Source organism: Pristiophorus japonicus, chromosome 7, assembly GCF_044704955.1.
Source record: "Pristiophorus japonicus isolate sPriJap1 chromosome 7, sPriJap1.hap1, whole genome shotgun sequence".
NCBI classification, from domain to species: Eukaryota; Metazoa; Chordata; class Chondrichthyes; family Pristiophoridae; genus Pristiophorus; species Pristiophorus japonicus.
In genome coordinates this window covers 249500125-249523846 of record NC_091983.1, presented here as the reverse complement: position 1 = coordinate 249523846, position 23722 = coordinate 249500125, and the positions used below count along the sequence as shown (strand labels likewise).

General features: G+C 49.9%; 1 protein-coding gene across 1 annotated transcript in view; it reads right to left on the bottom strand.

The window, feature by feature from the left end:
- Window positions 1-23722, bottom strand: part of LOC139266717 (dynein axonemal heavy chain 6-like) — a 580613-nt gene that overhangs the window by 232287 nt on the left and 324604 nt on the right. Inside the window, exons 11-14 of the mRNA XM_070884303.1 lie at window positions 16664-16795; window positions 14493-14749; window positions 2778-2931; window positions 1509-1746 (exon numbers count right to left, since the gene is read on the bottom strand). Coding sequence (XP_070740404.1) covers window positions 1509-1746; window positions 2778-2931; window positions 14493-14749; window positions 16664-16795 — 781 coding nt within the window. The remainder of the gene's footprint in view (window positions 1-1508; window positions 1747-2777; window positions 2932-14492; window positions 14750-16663; window positions 16796-23722) is intronic.

Below are 23722 nucleotides of genomic sequence, written 5' to 3'. Positions count from 1 at the left end.
ACGCGCCCATAGGCCGCCCCATACTCGCACATGCGTCCACACTCGCACAAGCATGCGCCCACACTCGCATGTGCACACACGGCCACGCTCGCACATGTGCACACGTGCCCACACTCGCACACTCATCCACACTAACTCACACACCAACTCACTCACACACACACACCAACAATACACACACTCGCACCAACTCACATACAGTAACTCACACACTCACACAAACACACGGCCACACAACACACACCAGCACACACCAACTCACTCATCCATATCAACTCACACACATCCACACCAACACACCATCACACAAACCTGCAGCAACACACACACCGGCACCAATTCTAACAACCACACACATACACCCATAAACCAATACACACATCCACACAAACTCACACAACACACCAACTCACACACCCACACCAACACACCCACACCAACTCACCCGCACCCACACACACACTCGTGCACGCCCACGCTCGCACACACGGCCACACTCACACGGTCGCCCACACACTCGTGCACGCCCACACACTCGTGCACGCCCACACTCGCGCACGTGTCCACACGCACGAGCCCACACGCGCACATGCGTCCACACTCACACGGTCGCCCACACACTCGTGCACGTGCCCACACTCGCACACGCGCCCGCACGCCCACACTCAACAGATGTGCCCACACCCCCACACACGTACACCAACTCACTCATGCACTCACATGAACACGCATATACTGACGTAGACACACTCACACAAAGCAACGGGTGGATGGGTCACAGAACATTTCAGAACTTCTTTCACTCTTCTCCACATGTGGTCTCAATAATGTAAACTTATCACAACAGAAATATTATGGGAAAAAATTGGTCTTCAGAGCTAGCGCAAACCAGGCAATAACAAATCGGACACCAATTTTACATCTGCCCAGTTTTCTTTTCCATTGACTTCAAATTTTGTTTACTCATGGGCCAGGAGAAGGATTGGTCCTCCAGTCCCACAGGGAAATCTTGTCCCCACCAGCATCCCCAACCACTTAGCTGACTCCTGGGAACATCCTGCAGCCTGACGTCCTGCTTCCATCTGCCGGCCAGTTCAGGCTTCATACTTCATTCAGATGGGAAACATGGGGGCAGTTAACACCTCACAGGCCTCAAGCTGTGGGGTGGTGGGGTGGTGGAGGACAGATTATCCGTCCCAACTCCCCCCAGGAGTTAAAATCTAGCCTTAAATCGCACTGCACCACCCAAGTCCCTAGTGCTATTAATTTACCTCGAACATGCAGGGAGAGACAGACATAATACAATCTTTGACTACAACCTCATAATTGTGGCTAATTACTGACAGTCGGGCAATTTGAACATTGTGTGTTCCTTCTGTAACTTATTCCACGAACTAGAAAATTATTCAATCATCCCCGCCCTCAGCTGTCAAGCATTTGATTGAACGGTGAACCACCTTATTCTCGAAAGGAGTGATTAGATTTAGTGGAAAGATTAGCTGTTGTACCTATAGTCTCCATGACAGTACAATCCAGTTTTTTCTGTGATTCTTGAGAGGTCTGTGACTGCTTTGAGCTCATGCGACTTTGATCAAACCGGCACACTTCATTATAAGCTCGACATTTATACTTCGTGCTGTCCCGAGGAGCGATTTCATGTTTAGATGGAATGTCGAGGATTAGATTTACAATGAATATTGGCGCCATTTTCTGCTTCTGTGTCTCTTCTTTGATATCTTTCAGTATCTGCGGAATATATATGAACCATTTAGTGTGTAAATGCCACATAGCACAATGCAGCACATACTTGCAATCATGCCTGAAATGGAACACAATCGAAATCAAAATTGGTTTGACCTATATACGCAGATCGGATGGTTTGATCATAGTGACAGAAGCTAAATTTCTGGAAGAGCAAAGGTTGGTGAGCTGACAGTGTAACAGGATATTGTCCAGGTTGGGGTTGTTCATTCAGCAACCTGTTCAGTGAACTAAGGGTCAAAAACGCCCAATAATATTAAACCCCGCAAGAGTTGGACAATACAAATGCAAAATATTGCGGATGCTGGAATCTGGAATAAAAACAGAAAATACTGGAAATCTCAGCAGGTCAGGCAGCACCACGCGACATCTTCAGCTAAATAATCGACCAGTACCAGAGAGAGAGAGAAAGTGGAGAGAGAAAGGGTCAATGACCCTTCGCAAGAGTTAGACAATGACAGGGTGTTTTTAAAAAGGTGTCAAAAGGGATACAAAGCTCCAGAAGGGATACAGTAGACAGAATACCCAACCTGGCCCACTTACAGCAAAGAAAATCCGGGCCTGTAACTTCAAAGCAAAATCCAGCTCAGACAATGCAGGAAGAAATTTATATTGAACAGTTCCATAAAAATTAAAGTTTTGGTGGAGGCCTGGGTAATATCAAACAGGTGTAACGGCAGGGAACAATCTCCTCTGTGCGGTGAAAGTCTCCAGTCTTTCCCTAGAAACAACAGAGCACGTCACTGCTAATGGTCATTTACCTGCAATGGATTGCAGCACGGGGGGGGGGGGGAAGGACAGCTAGAGATGGCATGTATTAAAAATATGAATGCAGAGAGTAATTCATCATCTGTGATATTCTCAGAGTACATGTAATAAAACCTGCTGCTCTGTTCTGCCACCTCCTCAAACAGTTAACGCTGCAACAAAACAATGGCATCCATGCCGTGAAGACAGCCCTTGCAGTCAAAGCACCGCACTGCCAGGCAGCGCTCCCTCCCCTCACGCAGCCTCACCTGGTCTATATCTATTCCAGCATTGTTGGTGGGCTCCTCGGGCTTGTTTTCAGTGGTGTCTGAGCTCGGGGGGTCTTTAGTAGCAGCTTTAGAATCGCTCTGTGTGATGCGCAGGCGTTTGTCCAGGTACGCCCTTGTGTGGAGCGGAAGGGCACTGAAAGACGAACAGTGGCAATGATTTAAAAAACAGTCATCTTGCTCAGGACTGTCAGGAACAAGATCTAAAGTATTAATTCAGTGAGAAACTGTGTACATTGTAAAATAAAAACACCATTGTCCAAGACTATATTTTAGAAGCTGAATCTGAAACCACTACATTTATGACATGGGACAACAACATAAGAAATAGGAGCAGGAGTCGGCCATTTGGCCCCTCGAGCCTGCTCCGCCATTCAATAAGATCATGACTGATCTGATCATGGACTCAGCTCCACTTCCCTGCCTGCTCCCCATAGCCCTTTACTCCCTTATCGCTCAAAGATCTGTCTATCTCCACCTTAAATATATTCAATGACCCAGCCTCCACAGCTCTCTGGGGTAGAGAAATCCACAGATTTACAACCCTCAGAGAAGAAATTCCTCCTCATCTCAGTTTTGAATCTGCGGCCCCTTATTCTGAAACTATGGACTAGATTTTTTTGCATGTTTAACCCCCACTTAACGTCCCATTTTACCGCTGAAATGACGTATAACGCCCATATAGCGCCCATTTAGCCACAAAGTGGAAACTGATTGGCATTTTTCGGAAACTTATCGCCGAGCATTACTTTCCTCATGTGCGTAACGCCGGGGAAAAATACAACCCGCCCACTTTATTTTGGACGGAATCATCAAAATGGGCGAAATCAACGCCCATAATATCAACCAGTGTTACTTTCCGCACGGAATTAACGCCGAGATTCAATAATAACGACCGCACGTTTTTTTTGTCGTATAGACCACATTTGGTAAAACTAACGCCCAGGAGATCGCCCAGTGTCACTTTCACCACCTCGCACACATATCGCCCACAATATCACTCGCCCAAAAAACACCCAGAAAAAGTGGAACTGTTCTGAACTAAAGCCAGCGATGTGACTACCATTTTTAAATCGCAGGTCGCTTCATTCAAAAGGCTGCTTCAACTTCGGGGGAGTTTGCACTGTCTCTGGAATTCTTCTCAGTTGAAGTGACCATCTCAACAGACTATTGGAGATTGACTCTAGAAGTATTTTAGTGAGGAAATTATTGCTTCTGATCAATCGCTATTATACTTTCATTGCAATGGGTCCAGCTATTTCTCAGCCTGCATCGATTAATATGCAGATGCTGCAGAGTGCAGATGGCTCAATGTGTGATGCACATGATTATGTGCCCAATTTAAGACATGCAAGAATGAGGAGGAGGTCCCGACCATACACACCCCGCACTTACAGGGAAAAGAGGTCTTACCTCGACGTGTCTGACCACACCTGCCTTCGGAGACTGCGCTTCCATAAGGTGGTGATCAACGAAATATGTGAGCTCATCAGGCCACATATGCAGCCTGCCATCAGGACATCAGTATTGGTTGAGGTCAAGGTCACCGCAGCACTGTCTTTCTACGCGTCCGGTTCCTTTCGGGCCTCCGTGGTCGAGATTTGCCCTCTGTCTCACCATGCAACCCATCGCTGCATTAGAAAGGTCACGGAGGCCCTGTACGCGGGAAGAATGGACTTTATCAGCTTCCCCATGTCCACAGAGGCTCAGACTGACAGGGCTGGAACATTCTACCGCATTGCTAAGTTCCCTAGGGTGCAGCGAGCAATATAGTGCACTCACATCGCCATGCGGACACCTTCTCAGGACCCGGAGCGTTTTCGTAACTGTTATGTATGTAACCCTTGGCAACCGGTATCACACTACCACCAGAGGGCCTACATGTTGGAATATATAAGCAGGCCTCCCACGCTGTACCTGGACTCTGGAATCCAACTAAAGGAGCTAAGGTCACACTTACTCATTGCATACAGTACTCAGTTTCATCCTTTATTATGAGCATAATAGGAACAGAAAAAGATTTCACTCCCTGAAGGTCCAACTAGTTGTCGACCACAACCAGATCATCATGGCAGTGAATGCCAAATGTCCGGGCACCTTCAATGAGGCTCACGTCCTGTGTGAGAGCGCTGTGTCTGACATCTTTAAGAGTCAGCCACAAGGACAATGCTGGATGCTTGATGATATCCGATATGGCCTAGCCACCTGGCTGATGACCCCCCTGCGTGACACCCACACCGAGGCCGAGAAGCGATACAACCAGAGCCACAGAGACACACGCAATGTGATCCAGAAAACAATAACTGTGCTTAAGCAGCGCTTCAGATGTCTGGACCACTCAGGAGGGGAGCTACAATATAGTCCTGAGCAAGTAGGTAAATTCGTGGTCATGTGCTCCATGCTGTACAACCTGGCTATCAGGAGGGGCCAAGAATTGCTAGAAAGGACTAATGCTCCCCTCAGGGGAGAGAGGAAGAGGCCGACAAGGGGCTGGATGCTAATCTAGGGTCAGACAATCAGGCTGGCTATGCAACCATGCCCATGACCCCCTCCAGTCAGCAGGAAAGGGCCCAGCCATGGTGGTACATAGCTGCAAAACTCTTACATGAGAAGCTGATATCTGAACGATTTGCCTGAAAGAAAGTTGATGTGAGTGACAACTCTGAAACACTGCTGTGTGTGTGCAGCTCAAACTTCAACAGTGCCCATCACCTTGGTGCCAGTTAAAGTTTACGTTGATTGAAGTTAAGTATTATTTAACCCTTTCATGTTAAGGAATCACCAGTGTGTAACGGTGCAGCTATCTGAGACAATGCGCAACAAGGTTATGTTCAATGAAAAATGTTTTATACCAACATTGGTCTGAAATCATAAGTATCACAGGCAAAAACACCCAACTCCCGCCCACACCCCACTTTTTCAAATGTTCAACATGTCCGGCAACACAGAATATAAATGCAAAGCAGGAGGGTGGTTCCCTCCCCCCATACATTGCACAAATTGCATACACCCAGTGTTATGTAACTATGTAATACTTGCCACCAGAGGGCGCGACTGTTGGGAGTCCTAATGGTCATCTGCACACATTTGCGGGGCCAGTATAAAAGGTTGGCTGCCATGTTGTTTAGGCATCCTGGAGTTGTAATAAAAAAGACTACGGTCACACTAAGTTTAGCTCACAGTACTCAGCCTCGTGGAGTTCTTGTATACGTAACAATTGGCGCCGAGTAACAGAATCCGAACCTTCACGCAACCATGGCTGCCTTTGGAATAGTAGAGAGATTCGTAGAGGGTGATGATTGGGAAGCCTTCGTCGAGCGTCTCAACCAGTACTTTGTGGCCAACGAGCTGGAAGGAGACATTAACGCGGCCAAGCATAGGGCGGTTCTCCTCACCATCTGTGGGCCTAAAATATATGGCCTCATCAAGAATCTGCTCGCACCGACAAAACCAATGGAGAAGGAATATACAGAGTTGTGCACGCTGGTTCGGGACCATCTCAAGCCAAAGGAGAGTATCTTCATGGCCAGGTATCGTTTTTACACGCACCATCGCTCTGGATGCCAAGACGTGGCGGATTATGTCACCGACCTGAGACGCCTTGCGGGACCTTGCAATTTTGGAGCTGCATTAGGGCTTAATGCTGTGGGACATTTTCATGCTAGGCATCAGCTACGAGGTCATTCTTCGAAAGCTGCTGGCTGCCGAAACCCTAGACCTGAGCAGGGCCGGCGCGATCGCCCAGGCATGCATGGCCACGGACGATAACACCAAACAGATATCTTCTCAACATCGAAGCTCACCGGCAAGTACTGTGCATAAAATGACATCGTTAGCAGGCCGAACTGCATATGGCAGGGTCTATATGTTTACGGCTACTCAGAGTCCGTCATCGGGGGTGAATGTGAATCCATTAGCACCGTGTTGGCGCTGCAGGGGTAATCATTGGGCCCATCAATGTCGATTCAAGCACTACGTGTGCACAGGCTGTGCAACAATGGGGCACCCCCAGCGAATGTGCAAACGTGCTGCAACACACCACGAGGCAGAGGATGATCGATCCGGGGTGGATCACGCAGCACAGGCAACTCAAACCGAGGAAGAAGTCTATGGGATACCTTCACCACCAAGAGTCCTCCTATAATGCTGAAAGTCAAATTAAATGGAGTTCCAGTATCCATGGAGTTGGACACGGGTGCAAGTCAGTCAATAATGAGCCAGAAGGCTTTTGAGAAATTGTAGGGCAATAAGGCACAAAGGCCCAAACTGGGCTCGATTAATGCAAACCTGCGTACCTACACCAAAGAGCTCACACGAGTCATTGGAAGTGCGGTAGTGAAGGTATCGTATCATGGAGCTGTGCATGATCTATCATTGTGCATTATTCTTTTTCTTTTTCTTTTCTGATCAGTAAGAAGCCTTTGGCATTGTTGCCAAATTAAGTTAATCTAAGGGCTAAGCCATGGCAGGAGAGCCCAAACCTGTGTCATGCTCCTCCTGTGCTATGTGGGAAATCAGGGACGCTACCAGTGTCCCTTACTATGATGTGTGCGGGAAGTGTATCCAGCTGCAGCTCCTGACAGACCACATTGCGGCACTGGAGCTGTGCAAGGATTCATTCTGGAGCATCTGCGATGCTGAGGATGTCGTGAATAGCACATTTAGTGAGTTGGTCACACCGCAGGTAAAGGTTACACAGCCAGATAGGGAGAGCAGTGGAAGGAAGATAGTGCAGGGGTCCCCTGCGGTCATCTCCCTCCAAAACATATACACCACCTTGGGTACTGTTGGGGGATGGCTCGTCAGGGGAAGGCAGCAGCAGCCAAGTTCATGGCACCATGGGTGGCTCTGTTGCACAGGAGGGCAAGAAAAAGAGTGGGAGAGCTATAGTGATAGGGGATTCTATTGTAAGGAGAATAGAGGCGTTTCTGCAGCTGCAAACGAGACTCCAGGATGGTATGTTGCCTCCCTGGTGCAAGGGTCAAGGATGCTTCGGAGCGGCTGCAGCGCATTCTGGAGGGGAAGGAGGAACAGCCAGCTGTCAAGGTGCATAGAGGTACCAACGATATAGGTAAAAAACGGGATGAGGTCCTACAAGCTGAATTTAGGGAGCTCGGAGTTAAATTAAAAAGTAGGACCTCAAAGGTAGTAATCTCAGGATTGCTACCAGTGCCATGTGCTAGTCAGAATAGGAATTGCAGGATAGCTCAGATGAATACGTGGCTTCAGGAGTGGTGCACAAGGGAGGGATTCAAATTCCTGGGGCATTGGAACCGCTTCTGGGGGAGGTGGGACCAGTATAAGCCGGATGGTCTGCACCTGGGCAGGGCTGGAACCGATGGCCTCGGTGGAGTGTTTGCTAGTGCTGTTGGGGAGGGTTTAAACTAAAAAGGCAGGGGATGGAAATCTATGCAGGGAGGCAGAGGGAAGAAGTAAAAGGTAAGAAGGAGAAAAGCAAGAGTGGAGGCCAGAGAAATCAAGGGCAAAAATCAAAAAGGCCGCATTACAACATAATTCTAAAAGGACAAAGAGTGTTAAAAAAAACAAGCCTGAAGGCTCTGAGTCTCAATGCGAGGAGCATTCGTAATAAGGTGGATGAATTGACTGCGCAGATAGCTGTTAACGGATATGATGTAATTGGGATTATGGAGACAAGGCTCCAAGGTAACCAAGGCTGGGAACTCAACATCCAGGGGTATTCAATATTCAGGAAGGACAGACAGGAAGAAAAAGGAGGTGGGGTAGCATGACTGGTTAAAGAAGAGATTAACGCAATAGTAAGGAAGGACATTAGCGTGGATGATGTGAAATCTATTGGGTAGAACTGCGAAACACCAAAGGGAAGAAAACGTTAGTGGGAGTTGTGTACAGACCACCAAACAGTAGTAGGGAGGTTGGGGATGGCATCAAACAGGAAATTAGGGATGCGTGCGATAAGGGTACAGCAGTTTCATGGGTGACTTTTGTTATGTATGTAAACCTGTAATTGCCATGTCTAACCACCAGAGAGCGTATCCCCTGGAGTCCCAAGGAATCCCACAATCCTTTGGGAGCACCTGTATAATAAGGAGACCTCACAGGCTGGAGAGGCACTCTGAGATCTGAGATCACACTTACTTTGAGCTTGCAGTATCCAGTCTGACTGTTTATCCAAGACATAACAACTGGCAACGAGATACAGACAATGAACCCCAACGCAACAATGCAGAGAATTGTGGGCAACCTGCAGAAATTTTCGGAGGGAGATGATTGGGAAACCTTCAAGGAGTGACTTGACCAATACTTCGTGGCCAAGGAGCTGGAAGGAGAAGCAAACGCTGCCAAACGAAAGGCGATCCTCCCCACCGTTTGCGGGGCAACCACGTATGGCATCATGAAAAACCTGCTCGCTCCAGCAAAACCCACAGACAAGTCGTACGATGAGTTGTGCACACTGGTCTGGCAGCATCTAAACCCGAAGGAAAGCATTCTGATGGCGAGGTATCGGTTCTACACATACAAGAAGTCTGAAGGCCAGGAAGTGGCGAGTTACGTCGCCGAGCTAAGGCGCCTTGCAGGACATTGCAAATTTGAAGGTCACTTGGAGCACGTGCTCAGGGACTTCTTTGTACTTGACATTGGCCATGAAGTAATACTCGCAAACTTTTGACTGTAGAGACCCCAACCTTGAGTAAAGCCATAGGGATAGCCCACTAGTGCTGCTGCAACTACGGTGAACAAAGTAACGTGTTTTCAAATCGAAATGTACATGGCAGGACTTACACGCCTGTAGCTGCACGTCCGCAGATGACTCAGAGTCCACCATCGAGGGTGATGAATGCAAGGCCATTAACACCTTGTTGGCGCTGCAGAGGTGATCATCATTTCCATTCATGCTGCTTCAAAGGATATGTTTGCAAGGGCTGTGGAACAATGGGACACCTCCAACATATGTGCAGGCAAGCTGCAAACCCTGCTAATCCTGCAAACCACCAGGATAGATCCACGGTGGATCATGACGAACCAGAGCCTCAGACCGAGGAGGCAGAGGTATATGGGATGCACACATTTGCCACAAAGTGTCCCCCGATAATGCTGAAGGTTGAATTAAATGGATTCCCGGTGTCCATGGAGCTGGACACAGGCGCAAACCAGTCCATAATGAGTAAAAAGACTTTCGATAAGTTGTGGTGCAACAAGGTTTCAAGGCTGGTCCTGACTCCCATTCGTACCAAATTTAGAATGTACACAAAGGAACTGATTCCTGTAATTGGCAGTGCTACCGTAAAGGTCTCCTACGATGGAGCGGTGCATGAGTTACCACTCTGGGTGGTACCGGGCGATGGCCCCACGCTGTTCGGCAGGAGCTGGCTGGGAAGGATACGCTGGAACTGGGACAACGTCCGAGCGCTTTCGTCCGTTGTCGACACCTCATGTGCCCAGGTCCTAAGCAAGTTCCCCTCGCTATTCGAACCAGGCATCGGGAAGTTCCAAGGAGCAAAAGTGCAGATCCATTTGATTCCGGGGGCGCGACCCATCCATCACAAGGCGAGAGCGGTACTGTACATGATGAGAGGGAGGGTGGAGATCGAGCTGGACAGGCTGCAACGAGAGGGCATCAGTTCGCCGATTGAATTCAATGAGTGGACAAGTCCGATTGTTCCAGTCCTCAAGGGAGATGGCACCATCAGAATCTGTGGTGTCTATCAATCGTTTCTCGCTGCAGGATCAATACCCGCTACCAAAGGCAGACGACCTATTTGCGACGCTGGTGGGAGGGAAAATGTTCACGAAGCTGAACTTGACCTCGGCCTACATGACGCAGGAGCTGGAGGAATCATCGAAAGGCCTCATCTGCATCAACACGCACAAAGGTCTTCGTTTACAACAGATGCCCTTTTGGGATTCGATCGGCCACAGCGATATTCCAGAGGAACATGGAAAGCTTGCTGAAGTCGGTCCTGTGCACCGTGGTGTTCCAGGACGACATCTTGGTTACAGGTCGGGATACTGTCGAGCACCTGCAGAACCTGGAGGAGGTTCTTAGTCGGCTTAATCGTGTAGGGCTCAGGCTAAAACGCTCAAAGTGCGTTTTCCTGGCGCCTGAAGTGGAGTTCCTTGGGAGAAGAATCGCGGCGGACGGCATCAGACCCACTGATTCGAAGACGGAGGCAATCAAGAACACACCGAGACCAGAGAACGTGACGGAGCTGCAGTCATTTCTAGGACTCCTGAACTATTTTGGTAACTTCTTACTGGGTCTTAGCACATTGTTAGAACCCCTGCGCTCTTTACTGCATAAGTGAGATGAATGGGTATGGGGTAAAAGCCAAGAAAATGCCTTTGTAAAAACTAGAACATTGTTATGTTCAAACAAATTGCTTGTGTTGTACGATCCATGTAAACGTTTGGTACTAGCATGTGATGCGTCGTCGTACGGGGTCGGGTGTGTATTGCAACAAGCTAATTAATTTGGGAAATTGCAACCGGTTGCTTATGCATCCAGAAGTCTATCTAGGGCCGAGAGGGTCTACAGTATGATTGAAAAAGCGTTAGCGTGTGTCAATATCTATTCGGACTCAAATTTGAATTGGAAACTGACCATAAGCCGCTATATCCCTCTTTTCTGAAAATAAAGGAATAAATACGAATGCATCGGCCCGCATCCAGAGATAGGCGCTCACGTTGTCCGCATACAACTACGCCATCCGCCACAGGCCAGGCACAGAAAACTGTGCCGATGCTCTCAGTAGGCTGCCATTGCCCATCACGGGGGTGGAAATGGCACAGCCTGCAGATTTAGTCATGGTAATGGAAGCATTCGAGAGTGAGCAACCACCTGTTACCGCCCGACAGATTAGAACCTGGATGAGCCAGGACCCCTTACTGTCCTCAGTAAAAAAACTGTGTGCTCCACGGGAGTTGGTCTTGTGTCTCTAGAAACTGTCACAGGATGGGAGAGTGGAGAGCACCAGTTCGAACTGTCACAGGAGCATCCAGTCGTGCCCCGGTAACTGCCCCCAAAGGAAGTGGAGTGTGGGAAATTGCACAACGCTTCCATTGAGGGGTGGTAAGGCCAATTCTGCGGCGGGAGCAGGACTTCCACACTGGGGGCTGCAATTCCCTGCCCCAGAAGGTTACCACCCCCAAGATGGGAGCCTGTGCGGGGAGGCAGAGGGAAGTTGAGGGGAGACGGGGGCGGGGGATGGAGGGGAGAGTGGTGGAGGTGGGGACGGAGAAACCCAGGGTGGGGGACAGGAGGGGCCACATTGCAGCGGAGATCTGGGGGGGCGAAGTGTGTTGGAGGGGCGGGCTGACTGCGCAGATGGTGGTTGGTGGATGTGGTGTGGTTGGCGTCGCGGGGGCGTGGCTCCGGGGTGGCCGGGGCAGGGGGCTCGACATCCGGGGGTGTTCGGCATTTGGGAAGGATTCTGACGGGACGGGGCGGGTTGGGTGCGGGGGGGAGTGTTCCCGGTGTTGGGTGGGTCCGGAACCGGGGGGGGGGGGGCACGCTATTGGGATAGGGGGGTGGGCTGTTTGGGGCTGGGATTGGGAGAGACTTCTTCACTCGGGGTGTTGTTGGCCTGTGGGGTTCCCTGTCGCGGAGAGTTGTTGATGCCAGTTGATTGGATGTGTTCGGGAGGGAATTGGATGTGGTCCTTGCAGCTGGGGGGGGTGTGTGGGGGGGGGGGGGAGGTGCTGGGGTGGGTGATCAGCCATGATCTTGTTGAATGGCGGGGCAGGCTCGAAGGGCCGAATGGCCTACTCCTGCACCTATTTTCTATGTTTCTATGTCTCGTTAGAGATGCAGGAAGAAATAACGCCGTACTAGAGGCACCAAGACTGCCTCCTATGGGGTAATCGGGTAGTTGTGCCAAAAAAGGGCAGGGACACTTTCATTAGTGATCTCCACAGTACCTACCCAGGCATTGTAATGATGAAAGCGATAGCCAGACCCACGCGTGGTGGCCCAGTATCGATGCAGACTGAGAGTCCTGCGTGCACAAATGTAATACATGTTCCCAGTTAAGCAATGCACCCAGGGAGGCGCCACTAAGTTTATGGTCTTGGCCCTCCAAACTGTGGTCTAGGGTTCAGGTCGACTATGCAGGCCCATTCTTGGGAAAAATATTTTTAGTGGTTGTAGATGCGTACTCCAAATGGATTGAATGTGTGATAATGTCAGCAAGCACGTCTGCTACCACCATTGAAAACCTACGGGCCTTGTTTGCCACGCACAGCCTGCCTGATGTGACAATGGGCCGTGCTTTACCAGTGCCGAATTCAAGGAATTCATGGCCCATAATGGGGTCAAACATGTCACACCTGCTCCATTTAAGCCAGGGTACCACAGGCAGGCAGAACAACCGGTTCAAACAATCAAGGGTAACCAAAGGCTCACTGCAGACTCGCTTATCCCGAGTCCTGCTTAGTTACTGCATAAGACCCCACTCGCTCACCGGGGTCCCTCCCGCTGAACTGCTCATGAAAAGGGCACTTAAGACAAGGCTTTCGCTCGTCCACCAATATCTACATGAACAGGTAGAGAGCAGACGGCTTCAACAGAATACATATCATGATCGCGCAAATGTGTCATGGGAAATTGAAGTAAATGATCCTGTATTTGTGTTGAACTATGGACAAGGCCCCAAGTGGATTGCTGGCACTGTTTTGGCCAAAGAGGGGAGTAGGGTGTTTCTGATCAAACTCGCAAATGGACTTGCCTGCAGAAAACACTTGGACCAAACCAAACTCAGATTTACGGACTATCCAGAACATCTCACAATAGACTCCACCTTTTTCGACCCTCCAGCATACACACAAGTGGCAACCGACCCAGCGGTTGACCACGAAGCAGAACCCATCACCCGCAGCAGCCCAGCAAGGCTCACCACCCCCAGCAGTCCAGCAAGGCCAGCTGTGCAGCCACCCAGCGAAGGCCCAACAAATGACTTACCAACATCTGCATTTGTACCAAGACGATCAACCAGGGAAAGGAAGGCCCCAGATCGACTCACCTTGTAAATAGTTACACTATTGACTTTGGGGGGAGTGGGGGGGGGGGGGTGTTGTTATGTATGTAAACCTGTAATTATCATGTCTAACCACCAGAGGGCTTATCCCCTGGATTCCCAAGGGATCCCACAATCCCTGTATATTAGGAGGCCTCACAGACTGGAGAGGCACTTTGAGATCTGCAATAAAGGACTGCGGTCACACTTACTTTGAGCTTGCAGTATCCAGTCTGACTCTTTATCCAAGACATAACAACTTTAATCTGCATATTGATTGGGCTAACCAAACTGGTAGCAATACTGTGGAGGAGGATTTCCTGGAGTGTATAAGGGATGGTTTTCTAGACCAATATGTCGAGGAAAAACTAGAGAGCAGGTCATTCTAGACTGGGTCTTGTGTAACCAGAGAAGATTAATTAGCAATCTGGTCGTGCGGGGCCAATTGGGGAAGAGTGACCATAATATGGTAGAATTCTTCATTAAGATGGAGAGTGACACAGTTAATTCAGAGACTAGGGTCCTGAACTTAAAGAAGGGAAACTTCAATGGTATGAGACGTGAATTGGCTAGGATAGACTGGAGAATGATACTTAAAGGGTTGACGGTGGATAGGCAATGGCAGAGTACATACCCATTATCCCTGCTCTCTGAGTTCTACCTCCTACCGGTTCAGAGCACTAAACTCCAAGCTCTCACTCCTCACCTCAGCAATTCCTCATTCCTTCTCTCATCTGTTGAGGTCACCATGTATGAAGCGGTCAGCGCATCCAGTAATAATTGGACCGCCGTTTTAACCAGGCGACAGAGCAGCTCCTGGAAAAGGTAGTCCACTAGCTTCAGGAACTTGATGAAATGTGCGAGGAGTGGTCTTGACGCCACAATCTCAGTAAATGCCGGGCGCTCACTCGAATTGTCAGGTTCCGTTGTGAATACCTTCCCGACTCCTTCCATCTCGGCTTTCTGCAGTGTTAGTGAGCAAAACAATTACAAATCTAAGTCGGAATTTCCTCTGTATCACTTTTTGTTTATTTGAGAAGACAAGGTGAAGATCCAAGACCTTTCATTCAGGACAAAAAAACCTCATGTCGAAGGTAGTCGAGGTAAATGCTTGGTTCCGACCATTGGAGCATTATACCAGGAACAGTAAACTAAGGGAGATACGGGGGTTGGTCTTCAACTTCCACAAACAAATGCCACAAATCGGACTTCTACCCGATCGATGCTGCTGTTCGGAGGCCATCAAACTAATTGTGCCCGTCAAACACTCCCAGGGCAGGTAAAGCACGGGTTAGATACAGTGTAAAGTTCCCTCTACAGTGTCCCGTCAAACACTCCCAGGGCAGGTACAGCACGGGGTTAGATAGAGAGTAAAGCTCCCTCTATACTGTTCCATCAAACACTCCCAGGACAGGTACAGCACGGGTTAGATACAGAGTAAAGCTCCCTCTATACTGTCCCATCAAACACTCCCAGGGCAGGTACAGCATGGGTTAGATACAGAGTAAAGCTCCTTCTACACTGTCCCATCAAACACTCCTAGGGCAGGTATAGCATGAGTTCGATACAGAGTAAAGCTCCCTCTACACTGTCCCATCAAACATTCCCAGGGCAGGTACAGGGGGTTAGATACAGAGTAAAGTTCCCTCTACACTGTCCCATCAAACACTCCCAGGGCAGGTACAGCACGGGGTTAGATACAGAATAAAGCTCCTTCTACACTGTCCCATCAAACACTCCCAGGGCAGGTACAGCACGGTGTTAGATACAGAATAAAGCTTCCTCTACACTGTCCCATCAAACACTCCCAGGGCAGGTACAGCACGGGGTTAGATACAGAATAAAGCTCCCTCTGCACTGTCCCATCAAACATTCCTGGGGCAGGTACAGCACGGATGCAGTGGACACCCCTCTACAGAGCTTGGTTTTGTTGAGGATACTGCTGCCTTTCCCCCTCTCACATACTGTTGTCCCTGCTGAGTTTCACTGGCAGTTTCAGATTTTATTTCAGATTTGCAGTTCTCATCTCACTGAAATTGAAATATTGAAACCGATAAGTTTTTGTATAGAATTTTACAGCACAGAAACAGGCCATTTGGCCCAACGGATCCATGCCGGTGTCTATGCTCCACATGAGTCTCCTCCCACCCTTCTACATCTCACCCTATCAGCAAATCCTGCTATTCCTTTCTCCCTCAAGTACTTAACCAGTTTCCCCTTAAATGTATCTCTGCTATTCGCCTCAGCAACTCCCTGTGGCAGCAAGTTCCACATTCTAACTCCCTTTTGAATATATTAATTCACTAAATATATTCCAAAGGGAGTTAGATGAAGTCCTTACTACTCGGGGGATCAAGGGGTATGGCGAGAAAGCAGGAAGTGGGTACTGAAATTGCATGTTCAGCCATGAACTCATTGAATGGCGGTGCAGGCTAGAAGGGCCGAATGGCCTACTCCTGCGCCTATTTTCTATGTTTCTATGTTTCTAACAACTCCCTGGGTAATGAAGTTTCTACTGAATTCCCTGTTGGATCTTATATTGATGGCCTTTAGTTTTGATGGGTAAGGGTATCAAGGGAAGTGGAACACAGGCGAGTAAATGGAGTGCAGCATGATCTGATTGAATGGCAGAACAGGCTGGCGGGGCTGGATGGCCTATTCCTATGTCTTATTGAGATTAACTAGATGCGAGGATAGCTGCCAAATCCACTATTAATTGCAAACACCTCCCGGTGCCTCTGGAGACAGTTACTGTTTAACGGCCGGCTCTAACATTATACACCAACACTGCAGCAACTTCCCCAAAGGGCCCTTCAACTGTGTGATGTTCACAAGTTGAAGCCAGGGCTGGAAGATGAGCAGCAACTGTGAAATTACCTGCAGACAGGACTCTTTGACCATCTGAATTATCTTATATCTGAGATCAAAAAGCTGCTCCAGTGCGTATTCACGCTGTTCAGACTGGATTTCAGCAAACTGCTCGCATGAATAGGAACTAGTTCTGTCCAACTGAAGGTGAAAAAGACAAAAATGATGATCAAAATTACACAGAAGCATCTCAGGCAGGGTTCGTTCTACAACAGAAAGCGGCAAAGGAGTACTGAGGTGAATGATCAGCCATGATCATATTGAATGCTGGTGCAGGCTCGAGAGACCAAATGGCCTACTCCTGCTCCTATTTCTTATATTGTTATGTTATTGCTCCGCATGTCTCGCCTTGGGGAGGGGGTGCAAACTGAACCAGCTTCCAGCTGGCTTTTCTCCTTCAAAGTATTGACAATAGACTGAGAGGAAAACTGTGTGGGATCTCAGCAACAACAACAACTTGCATTTATATAGCATCTTTAACATCGTGAAACATCCCAAGGCACTTCACAGCAGCGTTATCAGACAAAATCTGGGACCCAGCCACAGAAGGAGATATTAGGACAGCTGACCAAAAGGTTGATCAAAGAGGTAGGTTTTAAGGAGCATCTTACAGGAGGAGAGAGAGGTGGAGAGCCAGAGGTTTAGGGAGGGAATTCCAAAGTTTAGGGGCTAGACAGCTGATGGCACAACCGCCAATGGTGAAGTGAAAGGAATTCAGAATGTGCAAGAAGACAGACTTAGAAGAGCGCAGCAATTTTGAAGGCTTGTAGGGCTGGAGCAGGTTATAGAGGGCTCCATTTTGGCCAGGAGTTGCTCCGTTTTTTTTGGAGTAGGCTGCTTTTTCTAGCGTAACTTAAAAATCCCCAATCAATTTGCATCAGCGTAACTCTTTTAGTTACGTTTTTTTAAGGTTAGTTTTTTTTTTCTCAAAAGTGGGGCATTACCAGCCACCTATGCCAGTTCTGTCCATTAGGGCAACTTTGGCCAGCTAATAGTTAACCCTTGCTGAAAGATAAAGAAATCGGCACAGGTAAGTATATCGGAGGTCATTCGGCCTGGGATAGGGGCAGGAAGCAGAGAGGACCTGGACCTAATCCAACCAAGCCTTACCCTTAGCAATGTTTGCAAACAAAAACTACTAACAATTCTATAAGAAATAAAAAAATTAAAGTCCTACCTTCATCTTCAAACTGCAATTCACCTTTCTGCACTTGGCCAGGGAAGGCCGCGGCCAGGGCGGGACAACACACCGGGAGGCCACTCGGCCTGGGCTGGGGGCGGGACAACACACCAGGAGGCCACTCGGCCTGGGCTGGGGGTGGGACAACACACCGGGAGGTCACTCAGCCTGGGCTAGGGGCGGGACAACGCACTGGGAGGCCACTCGGCCTGGGCTGGGGGCGGGACAACGCACCGGGAGGCCACTCGGCCTGGGCTAGGGGCGGGACAACACATCGGGAGGCCACTCGGCCTGGGCTGGGGGTGGGACAACACACCGGGAGGCCACTCGGCCTGGGCTGGGGGTGGGACAACACACCGGGAGGCCACTCGGCCTGGGCTAGGGGCGGGACAACACACCGGGAGGCCACTCGGCCTGGGCTAGAGGCGGGACAACGCACCGGGAGGCCACTCGGCCTGGGCTAGGGGCGGGACAACGCACCGGGAGGCCACTCGGCCTGGGCTAGGGGCGGGACAACACACCGGGAGGCCACTCGGCCTGGGCTAGGGCCGGACAACGCACCGGGAGGCCACTCGGCCTGGGCTAGGGGCGGGACAACACACCGGGAGGCCACTCGGCCTGGGCTGGGGGTGGGACAACACACCGGGAGGCCACTCGGCCTGGGCTAGGGGCGGGACAACACACCGGGAGGCCACTCGGCCTGGGCTAGGGGCGGGACAACACACCGGGGGGCCACTCGGCCTGGGCTAGGGGCGGGACAACACACCGGGAGGCCACTCGGCCTGGGCTAGGGGCGGGACAACACACCGGGAGGCCACTCGGCCTGGGCTAGAGGCGGGACAACACACCGGGAGGCCACTCGGCCTGGGCTGGGGGTGGGACAACACACCAGGAGGCCACTCGGCCTGGGCTGGGGGTGAGACAACACACCAGGAGGCCACTCGGCCTGGGCTAGGGGCGGGACAACACACCGGGAGGCCACTCGGCCTGGGCTAGGGGCGGGACAACACACCGGGGGGCCACTCGGCCTGGGCTAGGGGCGGGACAACACACCGGGAGGCCACTCGGCCTGGTCTAGGGGCGGGACAACACACCGGGAGGCCACTCGGCCTGGTCTAGGGGCGGGACAACACACCGAGAGGCCACTCGGCCTGGGCTGGGGGTGGGACAACACACCAGGAAGCCACTCGGCCTGGGCTGGGGGTGGGACAACACACCAGGAGGCCACTCGGCCTGGGCTAGAGGCGGGACAACACACCGGGAGGCCACTCGGCCTGGGCTGGGGGCGGGACAACACACCAGGAGGCCACTCGGCCTGGGCTAGAGGCGGGACAACGCACCGGGAGGCCACTCGGCCTGGGCTGGGGGTGGGACAACACACCAGGAGGCCACTCGGCCTGGGCTAGAGGCGGGACAACGCACCGGGAGGCCACTCGGCCTGGGCTGGGGGCGGGACAACACACCGGGAGGCCACTCGGCCTGGGCTGGGGGTGGGACAACACACCGGGAGGCCACTCGGCCTGGGCTAGAGGCGGGAGCAAGTGAACTGGCCGGCATCGGGATTCAACGGAGAGGCTGCAAGCAAATCAACAGAGTGGCTGCGGGGAGGGGGAGAGGGAGGGAGGGAGCTGGCAAGCATCGGGGGCCACAGAGAGGGAGAGGCTGCAATTCTAGATAACAGCAGTAAACACAACTGAATAAATCAACAGGGAACTTTGATTCGGTAAAAGTAGAAGTGGCTTTTCATTTCCATTACAGAGCTATATCCGAACGCAAACATATGAGTTCCCTCCTCGCCCCCCCTGTAAATATCAGGGCCTTTATCTCACAATCACTATACTTCAGACACTTCTCGTTTTGCAAGGTGTAGTTTATGAAAAGTGTATATTGACCAGAATTCTAAATTATTCATGCTCTGAGAAATGAGTGAAAACAGAAAGTCTAGTATCTTCAGTTGGATGAATTACTTGTAAGAAGTAACCCGAGTGAATTGATGAATAACAAGAAAGCAAGATATTCTACCTCAGAAATTCGGTCGCGAAGACACAAGCAACTCTTTAATGGCTGATTGCCAACTCGCAGCACTACTGCGCATGTGCGGCATCACTATTCTCCAGTGAAGAGGCCAGACAGCGGCCAAAGTTGTAGCATTTTTTTTCGGCGCATCTCCGAACGTACATAAGTGGCACAACTCCGGTAATCGGCTAAAATTGAGCCCAGAGATAGGGAGGGGCAAGGCCATGGAGGGATTTGAACACCAGGATGAGAATTTTAAATTCAAGGCATTTGCGGACCAGGAGCCAATGTAGGTCGATAAGCACAGGTGATGGGTGAACAGGACTTGGCACAAGTTAAGATATGGGCAGCAGAGTTTTGGATAGCTCAAGTTTACAGAAGGTGGAAGATGGGAGGCCGGGAAGGAGAGCATTGGAATGGTCAAGTCTGGAGGTAACAAAGGCATGGATAAGGGTTTCAACGGCAAATAGGCTGAGGATGGGGGGGAGAAGGGCGATATTCTTGATCAGTATGTTTCCAGTCCAACAAGGAAGGAGGCATTGCTGGATCTGGTTCTGGGGAATGAGGTGGGGCAAGTGGCCAAGTGTCAGTATGGGAACATTTAGGGAACTGGATTAGCTATGGAAAAAGACCGGGAGCAATCTGGAGTAAAAATACTTAATTGGAGGAAATCCCATTTCAGTGGATTGAGAATGGATCTGGCCCAGTAAATTGGAATCATAGATTGACAGGCAAAACTGTAACCGAACAAGAGGAGATGGTCTGGGGATATTTGAAGTACATTCCCACAAGGGGGAAATGTAGGGTAACCAAACTCAGAGCTTTCTGGATGACGAAAGAGATAGAGAGTAAAATTAAGCAGAAAAAGAGTGATTATGACAGATGTCAGCTTGAGAATAAAAGTGAGAATAAGGCTGAATACAGAAAGTTCAGAGGGAAGTGAAAAAGAAAATAAGAAGGGCAAAGAGAGAATAGGGAATAGATTGATAGCTAACACAAAAGGGAATTCAAAAGTCTTCTATAGGCATATAAATAGTAGGAGGAGGGGTGGGTCGATTCGGGTCCAAAAAGGAGACCTACGCATGGAGGCAGAGGACATGGTTCAGGTACCAAATGAGTACTTTGCATCAGTCTTTACTAAGGAAAAAGATGGTGCCAAAGTCATAGTGAAAGAGGAAGTGGTTGAGATAAGGCATCCACTCCGGAGGAGGCAGCAGACCTGGGCAAGATCTGAGCAGGAGCAGAGCGAGAGCAGAGTAAGAGCGAGAGCCGAGCGAGAGCGAGAGCGGGAGTGGGAGCGGCGATAAAAGGATCGCGGAGTGGAGGCTCGAGACCGGAGGAGGCAGCGGATCAGAGCGAGACTCAGAGCGGGAGCAGAGCGAGAGCAGCGCAAGAGCAAGAGCGGGAGCGACTCAACAGAGGCAGAATTCGAAAGGGTGACGTCAGAGTAGAAAAAGTAACGTCGGCACAAGCGAAGGAGCTGATTGGTGAGTAGTTTTAAGTTTATTTTTGCTAAGTTAGTTCTTAGCCTATTAAATAGAGGGATGGCAGGGCAGCTCAGTCGCATCGAATGCACATACTGTGCCACGTGGGAAGCCCTGGACCCTTCTCATGGCCTGGACGATCAGGTGTGCAGGAAGTGTCACCAGCTACAGCAGTTTGAGATCCATGTTTCGGGGCTGGAGTCACTGCGGTGCATCCGCGAGACTGAGAACTTCGTTTCTGGAGGTGGACACCCAACAGCTTAGGAGTGTGCAGGCAGAGAGGGAATGGGTGAACGCCAAACAGAAGGGGAGGCCCAGGCAGGTAGTGCAGGAGTCCCCTGAGTGCATCTCGCTCTCCAACCAGTATTCTATTCTGAGTACTGGTGGGGGTGATGGTTCCTCTGGGGAGTGCAGCCAGAGCCAAGTCAATGGAAACACGGGTGGCTCAGCTGCACAGGGGGCGGGGGAGCAAGAAGAGTGGAAGAGCTATAGTGATAGGGGATTCACTGGTCAGGGGAGCAGACAGGCGTTTCTACGGCCGCAGATCTGACTCCAGGATGGTATGTTGCCTCCCTGGTGCCAGGGGCAACGATGCTACTGAGCAGCTGCAGGACATTCTGAGGGGGTAGGGTGAACAGCCAGAGGTCGTGGTCCATATCGGCACCAATGACATAGGAAGAAAGAGGGATGAGGTCCTGTGGACAGATTTTAGGGAGCTAGGAGAGAGATTAAAAAGCAGGACCCAAAAGGTAGTAATCTCCGGATTACTCCTGGTGCCATGTGCTACTGAGTATCGGAATAGGAGGATAGAGAAGATGAATGCGTGGCTGGAGAGATGGTGCAGGAGGGAGGGCTTTAGATTCCTGAGGCATTGGGCGGTGTCTGGGGAAGATGGTACCTGTACAAGCCGGATGGCTGCACCTCAACAGAGCTGGGACCAATATCTTTGCGAGGGGGTTTGCTAGTGCTGTTGGGGAAATTTAAACTAGCTTGGCAGGGGTATGGGAACCTGAGAGTAGATTCAGAAGGGAGAGAAACAAAGCTGGATTTGGAAATCAGAAATTTAGAAAGTGAATTTAGAAGGCAGAGGAAACAAAGGCTAGATAATATACAACAAGTGAATTTGGCAGTGCTAAATGGCATATACTTCAATGCAAGGAGTCTAGGGAATAAGGCAGATAAGCTGAGAGCACAGATGGACACTTGTGAGCATTATATTGGCCTTGAAATCCCAGCCTCCCCGGGTCTGTACGGAGTATGTACGGACCCGGGAAGGCATTGCAAAAGTCGGCTTTAGGCGCGCAATGCGCATGCGCCGAAAACCGGCTTTTCCGATCTGTCAAGTTTCTGGTTTGACCGATCGACGCATCTTGGTGAGAAGGACAATCCCACGGCAGAGATTGCATTATTTGCCAATCTCTTGCCCTGCAACTGTCCTTAAAACTCTTGTGCCTGGTAAAAGCAGGCGCATAACCTACTTTTACCAGTGTAAGAGTTTTAAAACATACAAAAACATATCAAATTAAATTTAAAAAACATTTTTTAATGTTAAAAACCCTGCCCACTTAGGTAAGTTTATTTTAAACCATAATTAAAACTTTAAAAAAAAATCTGTACATTTTTTTTATCAAAAACATTTCTATCAACTTTAATTTCTATAATGTATTTATGTGATGTTTTTTTTTTCCATTTTTTATGTAGTGTTTGGGTGTTTAGGGTGTTTCTCATTCATGGTAATAGGAGTTTCGGACTCCTGCGGACATCCCAATGTGAACGCACTCCGTTGCGCAAGAAGAGGCCTCGGGACCGGGATCTCTGGTGGGAGCAGCAGCAAAAGGTAGTTGCGGGATGATTTGCGCCATTTTCTGGCAAGCTCACGCGGGAAGCAGAGGACCGGGATTTCAGGGCCAATACAGCTATTACTGTGACATGGCTGAAAGAAGGGCAGACATGGCAGCTCAACATTCCTGGTTACAGGGTTTACAGACGGGATAGAGAGCGCAATAAAAAAGGGCGGGGGGGGTCGCAGTATTGATTAAAGAAACAATTACAGCTGTGAGGAGGGATGATATGTTAGAAGAATCATCAAATGAAGCCATATGGGTTGAATTGAAGAACAAAAAAGGGGTGATCACACTCCTGGGAGTGTTCTATAGACCCCCCCACAAGCAGTCAGAGGGAGATAGGAGAGCAAATGTGTAGCCAAATTTCTGAGAAGTGCAGAAACTATGGGGCAGTAGTAGCAGGGGATTTCAACCACCCTAACATTAACTGGCATAAAATTAGTGTGAAAGGTATAGAGGGTGCGGAATTCCTAAAATGCATTCAGGAGAACGTTTTAGTCAGTAGGGGGCAGTTCTTGACTTGGTTTGGGGGAATGAAGCTGGG